This window comes from Betta splendens, chromosome 1 (assembly GCF_900634795.4).
Source record: "Betta splendens chromosome 1, fBetSpl5.4, whole genome shotgun sequence".
Classification (NCBI taxonomy): domain Eukaryota; kingdom Metazoa; phylum Chordata; class Actinopteri; order Anabantiformes; family Osphronemidae; genus Betta; species Betta splendens.
This window is the reverse complement of record NC_040881.3, coordinates 2,864,035-2,878,678: the sequence shown is the minus strand read 5'-3', so window position 1 is coordinate 2,878,678 and position 14,644 is coordinate 2,864,035. Positions and strand designations below refer to the sequence as shown.

The window sequence follows — 14,644 nt, the reverse complement described above, 5'->3', positions numbered from 1 at the left end:
GTCATGTTGCATCTGCCAAAAGGATGATCGTCAGATTCCTCTATAATTATGGAGCAGCCTCAAGCTAAAAGAAGGGTTTCCGTCGTGTGGGACAGTTTTGATCTCCTATCGGAAAATTTTTGTGACTCTTATCTCATTATTTTCTGCAGGTTAAATGTTGCATTTGCTCGACAGAACTTTCCTACAGTATTTAAACAAAACCACCTCTGACCCCAGCAACACTTCTAGAGCCCAGATTAAGATCAGTCTGGTTCCGCAGTTCCTCCAAGTGCAATGAGGCCGTCAGTAGACTGTGGTCAGACTGTGCGTCTGTAATTGGACGCACAAATGATGCTCAGCCGGAACCGTCTTTACAGCAGCTGTCTGCACCCACGTCAGCATTATTTGTTTCTTGTTGTTTGGAAATCATGTAATAAAATGTCAATTTGTTGTTTTTTAGATCAGCAGGCAGACCAGAAGTGCCACAGCTGATTCCATCCAGGAGGTGCAGAGGGCAGTGACGCCAGGTCCCAGGATCCTATGAGATACTGGGTCAACCAAAAGACAATCTATCCAAAGCTCTTCCAGCGGTCCTTACAATTTCTCTGCACTCCAGCCTCATCTGTGTCATGTGAACGGGTCTTTTCTACAGCTGGAGACGTTGTATCAAAAAAGCGTAGCAGACTCAATTTTAAAATGTTAGAAAAACGTATTTTTTTAAATATAAATTCGTAAAAAACAAAAAAATGCTTCGCTTCATTGACTGTATTTAAGAAAATGTGAATTTTAAATTTAAACGAAGATATTAAATAATACTATATAAAATGACTTAAAGTATATTATTGTATAAATTAAGTCATCAAATAACTGTCAGCTGAGTCTGTCTACTAGGTTGTCTGTAGGGATTTTTAAGGTCCAGCAGGTGTCAGTATTCAGTGACACAGTATTGACACAGTATCAATACAGTTTTTCAATGTGTCGAAACGCTTCATGATGCCTTATCTACCCATCACTACCACACGCCACTGATGCTCTGCTGCTGTCGCTGGCTTTACCCTCTCTGATCTTCCTCCTCAGCTCTTTCTCTACGTAAGAAGTAATGAGGCCTTAACAGTGTTTTAACACATGTTTTATGCACTCTTGACCTGAATTAGTTGACATTACTTGAAATTTGCGTGGAGAGTTAACATGTTATGTTTCATTTATATCTGGTGGGCAGAATAAATAGACATATAATCTGGTGGTTCAATAAGTAAAGTGTCAGTCTGGGAGGCAGAAAATGGCTGGATCAAACCCGGCTCAAAATACTTGCTTGCTGTTACCCATGTTATGTTATTACCATGTTATTACTACTTTCAATTATTTGTTAATATATTATTTTTTCTTATGGTACAAAATGAAAAAAGTGGAAAAAAATGTATTTTTAATGTATTTTGTTTTTCAGATGAAGTAAGCAAACATACTTCAATGTCAATCAACATACATACATACATACAATTATACATTGTAGAATATAAAAGCACAGCATTCAACAGTCTTTTCTGTGAACTGCACGTATCAAAAACAGATGGACAAAGCTGTGAGAACAGATCATCTTCAAAGCAGGCTCGACATAAATTAGTTATGTGTCAAAATTTAACACACGACAATCAGATTCTTCAACAGAGAGAAAAAAGGGTCAGAATGAGTTCTTTGCATTATGGAACAATGGATCCACTCAGAAATAAAAAGGATGAAGAAGAAGAGGAGGAGGAGAAAAAGGAGACAAGCAGTCTGGGATGATGAGAATGTGAGGCGTAGTTCCAAAAAATGTTACAGCAATTGAGAACAAAAATTATGCTACTAATTTGTTGGGTTTTCTGTGGTTTATAGTTTTCTGTAACGTCTTCAATTTATTATTTGTTGTATATATATATATAATATATATATATATATATATATATATATATATATATATATATATATATATATATATATATATATATATATATATATATATAATCCGTGGTCACACAGCGTCAGGGAGTTGGTTTTAGACACACAAGCACAGATAGTACAGTTTTAAACTAAGCAGGTTGTAAAATGCAACAAGTGTTACAAAATGAATCAGGTGTTAAAGCTGAACTAACATCAGCAAATTGTCCGGTTCCACTGGTCCAAAGGGTTAAAAGCAGCCACAGCACGGATTAAAACCTATGGAGGTTTAATTAAGAGACCCAGGAGCCACAATGAGGCATGAACGTGCAGAAATACTGTAGTTGCTCAGAGATCGTGATGTCGACTCAGTTATTTTTTACTTTGTTTTCTTTAGGCCCAAGGTTAGGTGTTATATACGTCACTAAGTGACACTGTATCAAAAATAGGAAGTGAAACCGGTTTTAGCTGCTCTCCGTCTAACCACTGGTTCATTTAAACTTTAGTCTTTCGACTGCAAGAAGAGACTGAGACAGGCTGAAAACTGAACATCACAATTTGTATTTAATGTGACTTTATATCAGAGCATTTTACAAAATCCCATGAAGATGAAGACTACAACCATGCTGTCGGCAGAAGTCAGATTCATTTACATGGGTTTGATCCTGTACATGTCAGGTATGAATCTCTTCTGAAATACTGTAGTCATATTTTATATTTAATTTCTTTTTCTTTATACTTACTGTATGTAGCAAATGTGTTAAGACATTTATGATACCAAAATTAAATGTCAGTCACCAACAACTTAACTTTTATCAAATGAATTGTATTACAGTATGAAAGTAGGGCAGAATATGCCATTAAACTACAAAAATAAGTTTTTATAAATGATAGAAAATCAAGTTAATTGCTAACACAGTGACTTGAAAACAACATCTTCTTTTAAAGGGATTCAGGCAGAACAGAAAACTGTCTGTGCCTTGAAAGGTTCATCAGTGGATCTGTCCTGTTCAGCTCAACGTCACACTATGAGCCAGAGATGGTACTTTGCACACAAGACGACATCTGGATGTAATCTGACTGAAGTCAATGTGGAAGGAAATGACAAATACAACACGGCTAACTTCACGCTAAAAATAACCAATCTGACAGAGAGTGATGCAAAGATGTACTGCTACGGTGACAAAACAAACCCACAGTCGTGCTGGGAAAATGCTGTCAACCTCCAAGTGACAGGTACAGACGCTGTGACAGCACTTCAAACATGTGTCTGTGAATGTCTGCTGATTCTCTGTCGTCTCAGACGTGCAGGTAAAGGTGCTTCCTTCAACACAGGGTGAGGCAGTGACACTGGTGTGTAGCACCAGCTGTTCTCTGACTAATTACACCTGGTATAAAAACACAAAGTATGTCTATGAGGACGCATCTCCCTGGTACCAAGAGCTGGTCAGCAGTGATGAAGCAGTCACGTACTCCTGTAGTACTAAAGATTACAAGGATGTCAGAGCCCCTGAAGTCTCAGTGGGTGAGTAATAACACACATCCAACTCTAACAACACCATTTACTAAATGATCGCTGGTGCCTTTAAAGCTCATGAAATAAATGTGTCACAGATTCTGTCACATCAACCTGCTTCACGGTGACCTACGCTAAAGGAAGCATCTGTCCTCATGGGCGCTGCTCCATCACGTATCCCAGAGGTTCAGCTTTCACTTAAACTCAAAGAGCATTTTAATAGAGACCTCATCCATTAAGTTAACTATAGGTTGGATTAGGTATTATTTGTTAAATACATTTATTTTTATATATTCTGTTCTATTGACCAGAGACATTATTAGTTCATGTAACACAAAGTTAACAGGCAACAGATGAAGTGACATTCTTTTATCATCCTTCAACAGAAGTATGTGTTCAAAGGACTCCTCCAAATGGAGGCCATGTCAGTCTAACATGTAACACCAGCTGTTCTCTGTCTGAACCTCAACCTGCCTTCTCATGGTACAAGAACAGACAAAAATACACTATTCAGTCTAAACATCCCAGCTCCTCTCCCGATACCTTCTCCTGTGCTGTAAAAGAACATGAGAGATTACTTTCTGCTGAAGTTTGTGAGTATAAACTATTGTTATAAATCCTTTAATAACCACATTTGAGCCAAATGTCTAAAAAACTAATGGGGATTTATGTCCATTTGATGCCTGAATGTAAGGGAATGCCTGTGAGCAAATTAACTTAATTCAGACTTGCTGCACAAGTCCCAGTTTTGCGGTAAAGTTAATGTTCAAATCATAAAATCTTATTTAAATTTTAGGTGTTGTAGAAAAGAACTGCTCGACAGTGAACTACGTCAGCAGGAGAATCTGTGCTCTAGAAGGTTCGTCAGTGAACATTTCTAGTGAATATTCACATCCTGAGAACCAAAAGCCAAACTTCAAAGTTTGGTATAAAATAAAGGAACAAGCTGAAAAGCTGACAGAGGCTGCAGGACAAGTGGAGTGGAGTGAAACAGATAAGAATCACCACATCCTGACGCTCAAGAAGGTGAAGAAGACTGACTCAGCAGAATACGCATTCAGAGCCCACACAGTCGAACCAGCAGAGAGAAGGTCGGACCTACCAGGAGTGACTCTGGTTGTCACAGGTAAGAATGACAGGAAACATGAAGAAGGTTCATAAACTACTGTCAGGGTTTTTATCCAACTGCTGTCTTCACTGATCAACCAGACCTGAGAGTGAAGTTTGCTCCTTCTCGGGAGGTGACGGAGGGCGACAGAGTCACACTGACCTGCGATACCAGCTGTCCCCTGACCAACAACACAAACTACCTTTGGTACCGGAACGGACGACCTCTGACCCCGACAGAGACACACAAGCACCTTGTTCTGGACCCAGTCAGCCGTCAGCAGGCAGGAAGCTACTCCTGTGGAGTCCAAACCCACAAAGACAAGCGCTCGAAAGAAAAGTCTCTCACTGTCCAAAGTCTCAGGAGTGTATTAGTACCAGTAGCTGCAGGCGCTGCAGCTGTGGTCCTGGTTATAATCGCTGTCACTGTCTGTTGCTGGATCAGGTGAGCTACACTTGTGCTTTGGTTCAAAACAATACATTTTACCTTCATTATATTATTCATGGATGGATATGGATGGATGGATTGATATAATATTCATGTCATTCTGATTTCACTCCGCAGAAGAAAGAGAACTCCTGCTCAGTCTCCTCGAGCTGAAACATCAAACAATATACAGCAGGTAACAGAAGTCAACGAGTTAACAACATTAGAAACCAGCAGAATATTTCTCAGATACAATTAATTACATCTGCATCAATTCATACTTTACATACTGCTTTTTTGAAATCATATGTTCTTCTGTGATGAAAATAATTTTAGGTTTATTCCACAGTTAACTGTTAAGATGAATGTTGAATATACTGTATCTTGGCTTTGGAATCCAAGTCAAATCATTTGCTGCATATCTCTTCTCTTCAGCCAAACCCTGAACCAGTGTATGACACACCTGACCACACTGACCTTGAGTACAGCATGATCCAGTTCTCTGAGAACCACAGAGATCCGCTCTACTCAACCATCAAGCTCGATGAGCTCCAGCTGGAGCACGTTCCCTACGCCGTTGTCTCCTTAAAATCCAATACAACGCAAGACTAAATATCTCTAAGACACACCTTTAGAATCTGTAGTTTTTGTTTAGTGTTTAGCTGGTTTATATTCCGTGTCCTCAGCCGCATTTAGAAAAATCACAACAGTGACTCAACTTTCTAAGCACCATAAGGAAAATCCACCTACAAGTGCTGCTACTGGTGTCCTTCTACAGTATTGCTGCTCCATTGAGCGCGTGGTAACGCACTGCATCTCCACCTGGTGCTCCAGCAGTTCGGTGGTGGACAGGAAAGCTCTCCAACGGGTAACCAACACGGCTGGCAAACTCAGTGTCTGCTCTCTACCACGTACAACACACGCTGCCTTGAAAGAGCAGCGAACATAAAGGACCATTCTCACCCTGGACCTCATCTATGCAAAAAGCATCCTTCGGGCAGAGGTTTTAGATCCATAATTTCACGAACCAACAGACTCACAATCCGTTTTTCTCCCAGCATCATAAGGAAGCTACAGTAAAAGCAGCTGGCTGCTAACACACAGTTTGAAGGTCTGCCATATTCTTACGTCAAGTATTGTTAAGGTCTATACTGTATGTGATACTCATTTCAGTTCTGCTGCATTACTTATGCTCATATTTTGTTGGATTTTAATGTACAGTATTCACTGCGTTACTATTCATGTTTACGCTGTTTTTTACATTGTACCTCATTGTAAATAGTTATATTTCTCTCTTATTGCATTGCACTATAAGGGTTGCTCCAATTTCGTGGTACCCAGTACAGTGACAATAGTAGCTCTTGAAATAGATTTGCCAGTGTCAAAAAACTGAATTAGTCTAAATCAGTCATTGTTACAAAGAACGTTGCTGTTTTAGGCTTTCATAAATGTGATGAGATAAATGTGTCCTTTCTGCTCTGGCTGCAGGAAAAATCTGATCTAAACAAGTTTAATCTTCCATTTACTTCACATGTTAAAAGGAGTTTCTTCATTATCAGGCAAAAGCTCATAAAAACTTATAATAATAAAGTATTAAGGTCTACACGGTTTGTGCAAATGCAATAAATTACCAAAATGACTTTAATTACACCCAATCTGAGATAGTGCAGAGTTTATTTGCTAAAAACCTTTAGAGGCAGCTAAAAAAGCTAAATTAAGCTAAACTATATGAATAGAGTCAAATCTACAGAGCGCTTTAAAACATCTCACCCTACGTTCATTTTTGAACGTAGGGTGTATGGGTGTATATATATATATATATATATATATATATATATATATATATATATATATATATATATATATATATATATATATATATATATATATATATATATATATATACACACTCTATTCTCACCCTCCGCGGGTGGCTTTAATACATCTCACCCTACGTTCATTTTTAATATACTGCAATACTCTCAGCTATAATAATTATATATACACACTCTATTCTCACCCTCCGCGGGTGGTCTCATCCACTTTCCAAGCTCGGGTCCTCTACCAGAGGCCAGGGAGCTTGAGGGTTCTGCGCAGTATCCTTGCTGTTCCTAGGACTGCACTTTTCTGGACTGAGATTTTCGGATGTTTTTCCAGGGATCTGTCGTAGCCACTCCTCCAGTTTGGGGGTCACAGCCCCTAGTGCTCCGATCACCACAGGCACCACTGTGGCCTTCACCTTCCAAGCCTTCTCCAGTTCTTCCCTGAGCCCTTGGTATTTCTCTAGTTTCTCATGTTCCTTTTTCCTGATGTTGCCATCGCTTGGTATTGCCACATCCACCACTACGGCTTTCCTCTGCTCTTTATCCACCACCACAATGTCTGGTTGGTTCGCCATTACCATTCTGTCAGTCTGGATCTGGAAGTCCCACAGGATCTTGGCTCGCTCGTTCTCTACCACCTTGGGAGGTGTTTCCCACTTTGACCTTGGGGTTTCCAGTCCATACTCCGCACAGATGTTCCTGTATACTATGCCAGCCACTTGGTTATGGCGTTCCATGTATGCTTTGCCTGCCAGCATCTTACACCCTGCAGTTATGTGCTGGACCGTCTCAGGGGCCTCTTTGCACAGTCTACACCTTGGGTCTTGTCTGGTGTGGTAGATCTGCGCCTCTATGGCTCTGGTGCTCAGGGCCTGCTCCTGTGCGGCCAGGATGAGTGCCTCTGTGCTGTCCTTCAGCCCAGCCCTTTCAAGCCATTGGTAGGATTTGTTGAGATCAGCCACTTCAGTTATGTTCCGGTGGTACATCCCGTGTAAGGGCTTGTCCTCCCATGATGGTCCCTCTTCCAGCATCTCATCCTCTGTTCTCCACTGCCTGAGACATTCACTCAGCACGTCATCTGTCGGGCCTTATCCTTGATGCACTTATGGATCTTGGATGTTTCATCCCGGATAGTGGCTCTCACGCTCACTAGTCCTCGGCCTCCTTCCTTGCGGCTAGCGTACAGTCTCAGGGTGCTGGATTTGGGGTGGAACCCTCCATGTATGGTGAGGAGCTTTCGTGTCTTAACATCTGTGGTCTGTATCTCTTCCTTTGGCCACCTTATTATTCCTGCAGGGTATCTGATCACTGGCAGGGCGTAGCTGTTTATTGCCCGGGATTTGTTCTTGCCGTTGAGCTGGCTTCTTAGGACTTGCCTTACTCGTTGGAGGTATTTGGTTGTTGCCGCATTCCTTGTTGCCTGTTCAAGGTTGCCGTTTGCCTGTGGTATTCCAAGGTACTTGTAATTGTCCTCAATGTCTGCTATTGTTTCTTCTGGGAGTGAGACCCCTTCTGTGTGGATTACCTTGCCTTTCTTTGTCACCATCCTCCCACATTTCTCGAGCCCGAAGGACATCCCAATGTCCGAGCTGTAGATACTGGTGGTGTGGATCAGCGAGTCGATGTCTCGCTCACTCTTGGCGTACAGCTTGATGTCATCCACGTAGAGAAGGTGACTTATGGTGGCCCCGTTCCGGAGTTGGTATCCATAGCCAGTCTTGTTTATTATATTCATTTACCCTGTATTCAAAGATAGGTTGTTTTTAACATCCCTCACATTTAACTTATTTGCTGCTACATATGATGTGAACACACTTACTAATAATACCGATATTTCAGAGAAAATATAACCCGTGGTCACACAGCGTTGGGGAGTTGGTTTTAGACATACAAGCACAGATAGTACAGTTTTAAACTAAGCAGGTTGTTTTCTTTAGGCCCAAGGTTACGTGTTATATACGTCACTAAGTGACACTGTATCAAAAATAGGAAGTGAAACCGGTTTTAGCTGCTCTCCGTCTAACCACTGGTTCATTTAAACTTTAGTCTTTCGACTGCAAGAAGAGACTGAGACAGGCTGAAAACTGAACATCACAATTTGTATTTTATGTGAATTTATATCAGAGCATTTTACAAAATCCTATGAAGATGAGGACTACAACCATGCTGTCGGCAGAAGTCAGATTTGTTTACATGGGTTTGATCCTGTACATGTCAGGTATGAATCTCTTCTGAAATACTGTAGTCATTTTTTATATTTAATTTCTTTTTTTTTATACTTACTGTATGTAGCAAATGTGTTAAGACATTTATGATACCAAAATTAAATGTCAGTCACCAACAACTTAACTTTTATCAAATGAATTGTATTACAGTATGAAAATAGGGCAGAATATACCACTGACAATCATTAAACTACAATAAAGTATAAAAGTTTTTAAAAACGATAGAAAATCAAGTTAATTGCTAACACAGTGACTTGAAAACCAAACCTTCTGTTAAAGGGATTCAGGCAGAACAGAAAACTGTCTGTGCCTTGAAAGGTTCATCAGTGGATCTGTCCTGTTCAGCTCAGCGTCAAAATACGAGCCAGAGATGGTACTTTGCATACAAGTTGGGACCTGAAACTAAAATGACTGAGGTCAATGTGGAAGAAAATGACAAATACAACACGGCTAATTTCACGCTAAAAATCACCAATCTGACAGAGAGTGATGCAAAGATGTACTGCTACGGTGACAAAACAAACCCACAGTCTTGTTGGGAAAATGCTGTCAACCTCCAAGTGACAGGTACAGACGCTGTGACAGTACTTCAAACATGTGTCTGTGAATGTCTGCTGACGTGCAGGTAAAGGTGCTTCCTTCAACACAGGGTGAGGCAGTGACACTGGTGTGTAGCACCAGCTGTTCTCTGACTAATTACATCTGGTATAAAAACACAAAGTATGTCTATGAGGACCCATCTCCCTGGTACCAAGAGCTGGTCAGCAGTGATGAAGCAGTCACGTACTCCTGTAGTACTAAAGATTACAAGGATGTCAGAGCCCCTGAAGTCTCAGTGGGTGAGTAATAACACACATCCAACTCTAACAACACCGGTTACTAAATGATCGCTGGTGCCTTTAAAGCTCATGAAATAAATGTGTCACAGATTCTGTCACATCAACCTGCTTCACGGTGACCTACGCTAAAGGAAGCGTCTGTCCTCATGAGCGCTGCTCCATCACGTATCCCAGAGGTTCAGCTTTCACTTAAACTCAAAGAGCATTTTAATAGAGACCTCATCCATTAAGTTAACTATAGGTTTGATTAGGTATTATTTATTAAATACATTTATTTCTATACATTCTGTTCTATGATCAGAGACATCATTAGTTCATGTAACACAAAGTTAACAGGCAACAGATGAAGTGACATTCTTTTATCATCCTTCAACAGACGTACGTGTTCAAAGGACTCCTCCAAATGGAGGCCATGTCAGTCTAACATGTAACACCAGCTGTTCTCTGTCTGAACCTCAACCTGCCTTCTCATGGTACAAGAACAGACAAAACGACACTATTCAGTCTCATCATCCCAGCTCTTCTCCCGATACCTTCTCCTGTGCTGTAAAAGAACATGAGAGATTACTTTCTGCTGAAGTTTGTGAGTATAAACTATTGTTATAAATCCTTTAATAACCACATTTGAGCCAAATGTCTAAAGAACTAATGGGGATTTATGTCTATTTGATGCCTGAATGTAAGGGAATGCCTGTGAGCAAATGAACTTAATTCAGACTTGCTGCACAAACCCCAGTTTTGCGGTAAAGTTCAATTCAATTCAATTCAATTTTATTTATATAGCGCCAAATCACAACAAAGTTATTTCAAGGCACTTTACAAAGTAAGGTTTAAAACCTCACACAACTAAACCCAACAACATACAGCAAGCATTTAATTTGACAGCAACAGTGGAGAGGAAAAACTCCCTCTCTAACGAGGAAGAAACCTCCAGCAGAACCAGACTGGATGTGGGCGGCCATCTGCCTCGACCGGTTGGGGTGAGAGGATAGAGAGATAGAAAAGCACAGCAACAGCAACAACAAGCAACAACAGAGCACAGGCAGGATGGTAGGACCAGGGACTGAGGGACCAAACTTTGAGTCCAATGATACCTGTAGGTGAGGACAGAGAGGGAGAAAGAGTGGGGGGGGGGGAACCAAAGTCTCAGGAGTGTATTAGTACCAGTAGCTGCAGGCGCTGCAGCTGTGGTCCTGGTTATAATCGCTGTCACTGTCTGTTGCTGGATCAGGTGAGCTACACTTGTGCTTTGGTTCAAAACAATACATTTTACCTTCATTGTAATATTCATGTCATTCTGATTTCTGTGCAAAAAGACAGAACTTCTGATGTGTCTCCTGAGGCGCTGTGGTGACTGCTAGTCTCTGAAATCCATTAATGCTGAATATACTGTATATGCTTTATATTAATACACAGAACAAAGAGGACTTTGGAGCAGCCTTCCACAAGTGGAGCAGGTGAAATCACAGTGCAGGTGAAGAGCCAGGATTTCAAATATGAGTAAAAATATGTATGATTACAACAGATGAAATATAATGTATGTAGAATATATCCACATATTCATAAGTGTAGGAGTAGATGCAAATGCAGTACACAGTTCGGTTTCATTCAACATCAATAAACTACCAACTATTGTCTTGTCAGCAGCTTGATTCTGGCCCCTTGTATAACAACATCAGTGCTCAGCCAACACTACAGGAGGAGCATCACTATGGAAGACTGGTCTTCTCTAAGGACCACACAGAGGATCTCTACTCCACCATGAATGCAGCCGTCTGAACTGAGACCAGTGCTGGTATATTGAAGAAATCGTTCCCAGGATGAATTTAATAAGCAGAAGGACAATATTATAGAGAATCACATGTTCCTCCTGATTTTCCAGACTTCTTTCATTGTGTGTTTCTTAGATTATGTTTAACCTGTAACAGCTCAGACTAAACATGGATCTGACAGGTTGGACTTTATGAAGCATCTCTGATCACATGCAGTGATCTATAAAGACATTAGTCTGTTGTCATGGTTCATCAGATGTTGATTGATGAGAGTCACTGATAGCAAATGCACGTAAACATAAGGAGGCCTGAAATTTGTCTTAGGCAGCTGCGTTTTTGTACAGTACTAATGGAATATTGCGTTAACACTGAACAGTCATTATGGATTTGTCACTGCTTGTATAAAGAACAAGTGAAGACATTTACATATCATTTCCCCAATTTTGACACAGATAAAATACTCACTGCAATCACTGTATCACTAGAACAGACATAAGGCTTCATGTTGCACCACGAGCCAATAAAGTGTAAGGAATACAGTAACGACCTAGAGAAAACACCGAATAATGATAATGTTCTTTTCTCTACTTGTACCTAACGTTTTATTGTATGTCATTTTACATTTTGTATTGACTGATGAACTTTGTGTCCCACCTCATCCTTTCCATGTAAGAAGAGCAACCAATTATAATGAAAGGAGTGTTGGTTTGACTACACGGATGCAGGCACCAACCACACACAGACCTGTTGTAAAGTAACTGCTGATAATTCAGACATTTTGAGAGATGTGGATTTTATCTTTTCTGTTGGCCTGGTAGCTCAGTAGTAGTAGTAAAGTAAGCATCAGCCTGGGAAGCAGAACTAGTACCAGAGTCCTAGTACCAGGTATGTCCTTGGTCAAGACACTTCACACTAGCTCCCCAGGCACCACACCGTGGCTGCCCACTGCTCCCCCACGTGCGGAGATACGTTCCCATACTTCTGGGATCAATAAATGTTGTAAACTGTTAAAAAGGTTGAGAAATGTATAAAAAAACAAGCTTTAAATGTATTAGAGTATTAAAGAAGAGCATATGCGATATATCAATGATATTGACCCGCGATTGGGAAATTGCAATGTTGCAACAGATAAGATAACAAAAATCACAATTGTTATAAGAAAGGCAAAAAACAGGGTGAGAACTGCACAGGTTATCAACATTATGTACACGTCACAATGAGTTAAAGTGACTGCAGTAGACAAAGTAACTGTGTCATAACCTGGACTTTTGTTTTGACACTTCCTGTTTTATTTTTATGCATTTCCTGTTTTGTCGTGTCATGTTTAGTTTTACTTTATTTTCCTGTCATGTGAGTCACCAGCCGTTGCCAATCAGTAATCAGTCATATACTGTATACCCCAGTATTCACCCGCAGCCTTTGCCAGATTGTTAGCTCGTATCCCATGTGTCTACGTTCCAGCATTCATATTAAGTCTGGCCGTGTACCAGTTCAGATCGTGTTTTTGACCTTGCCTTGCCTGCTCCCTGTTTGTACTGTTTTTGAACTCTGCCTTGTTAACTGAACCTAGTCTGGAATCTGACTGTCTTTGCCTGTCCCGTCTGTATTGTTGCCTGCATTAAACCTCCACAAACCATATCTGCGTGTGTGGAGTGGCCCCTCACTCCAAAAGCCCGCAGTCCCCTCAGCAGGTACAGGTAGAGACAACACAGCCTGATGTATTGTGTCTGAAGTCTGCAGTGTAGAGGGTGAAGAGAAAGGGGGCCAGGACAGTCCCCTGGGGGGCTCCCAAACTGCAGGTCCAGATATCAGACACAGTCTGGTGCTCTCACAAACTGGGGACGGTTTGTGAGGTAGTCCAGTACCCACTCCACCAGGTAAGTGTCCACACCAGCTGACTTCAGTTTGTCCCAGAAGAGCACCAACTGTATGGTATAAAAGGCACTGGAGAAGTCGAAGAACAGAATCCTCACAGCGCTGCCGGGCTTCTCCAGGTGGGTCGGGGCACAATGGAGTAGGACGATGATGGCGTCTTCTACTCTGATGCCGAACTGGAGGCAAACTGCAGTGGATCCATCGCTGAGCTCACCGGCAGTTGATGCAGAACCAGTGTCTTCACCAGGTGTGATGTCAGAGCCACAGGCCTGAAGCTGTTGAGGTCTTCAGGGTGCCTTGTCTTGGTCACTGGTACCACACAGGAAGTCTTCCAGAGCCGTGGTACCACCCTCAGCCTGAGGCTCTGGTTGAAGACATGCTCCATAACCCCACAGTTCATCTGCACAGACTTAAGGAGCCTGGAGCTGATGCCATCAGGCCCAGTGGCCTTCCTTGTTTTGATCCTCCTCAGGTCACGTCCCACCTGAGCTGCTGTGAAGGGGGACTGTGTGTGTGTGTGTGTGTTGGGGGGGTTCATGGAGCTGTGAGGTGGTGAGGTGGAGTAATGGGCCAGAGGTTTGAAGGGCTGAGGGAGTGGGGCATTGTAAAGGTGTTTGGGAAAGCGGATGCAGCAGTGGGGGAGGAGAGGGCGACAGATCAAACGTACAAAAAAGCAGGTTCAGATTGTTGGTCGCCCACTGTCTGTGTAATCTGAGATTCGCTGTGTATGACCTGGACCATTTGTACCGCAGATTACTGGATTAAACCTTGATTTTACCACCTACTCTGATGTGGGTCCGATCTCTGCCTAAGCCTGACAGTGTCAGTGCGCGTATCGTGTTGGGAAAGTCACGTGACCAATACACTTCCTGCATCAGTAACTGTCTGACGCGCAAAACTCTGTTTATAAGGACGTGCATGTGTCATGTTGCATCTGCCAAAAGGATGATCGTCAGATTCCTCTATATTTATGGAGCAGCCTCAAGCTAAAAGAAAGGTTTCCGTCGTGTGGGACAGTTTTGATCTCCTATCGGAAAAGGAGGTATCTCTTTTAATTTTTCTTTTATCCTGTTCAGGTTTCCACTGATCTATCTGAATTCAAATTAATTTCAAAGTGACTCTTATTCCAATATTTTCTGCAGGTTAAATGTTGCATTTGCTCGACAG

The 14,644-nt window shown here is 41.5% G+C and overlaps 1 protein-coding gene across 4 annotated transcripts; it reads left to right on the top strand.

The window, feature by feature from the left end:
• The first annotated feature begins 2,314 nt into the window (after positions 1-2,314).
• Positions 2,315-13,501, top strand: LOC114859185 (uncharacterized). Of its 4 annotated transcripts, XM_055504994.1 has the most exons (10): positions 2,315-2,571; positions 2,842-3,129; positions 3,197-3,418; positions 3,508-3,594; positions 3,796-4,002; positions 4,206-4,268; positions 4,371-4,535; positions 4,619-4,961; positions 5,082-5,139; positions 5,379-6,546. In XM_055504994.1, the coding sequence occupies exons 1-10, from the start codon at positions 2,496-2,498 to the stop codon at positions 5,553-5,555; spliced, it is 1,686 nt and encodes a 561-aa protein (XP_055360969.1). In that variant the 5' UTR covers positions 2,315-2,495; the 3' UTR covers positions 5,556-6,546. The 4 variants fall into 4 exon arrangements, with proteins under 4 accessions (XP_055360969.1, XP_055360912.1, XP_055360928.1 ...); XM_055504937.1 differs by having other exon boundaries at positions 2,317-2,571; positions 4,206-4,535; XM_055504953.1 differs by lacking the exons at positions 5,082-5,139; positions 5,379-6,546 and adding exons at positions 11,247-11,304; positions 11,475-13,501 and having other exon boundaries at positions 2,318-2,571; positions 4,206-4,535.
• The last annotated feature ends 1,143 nt before the right edge of the window (positions 13,502-14,644 follow it).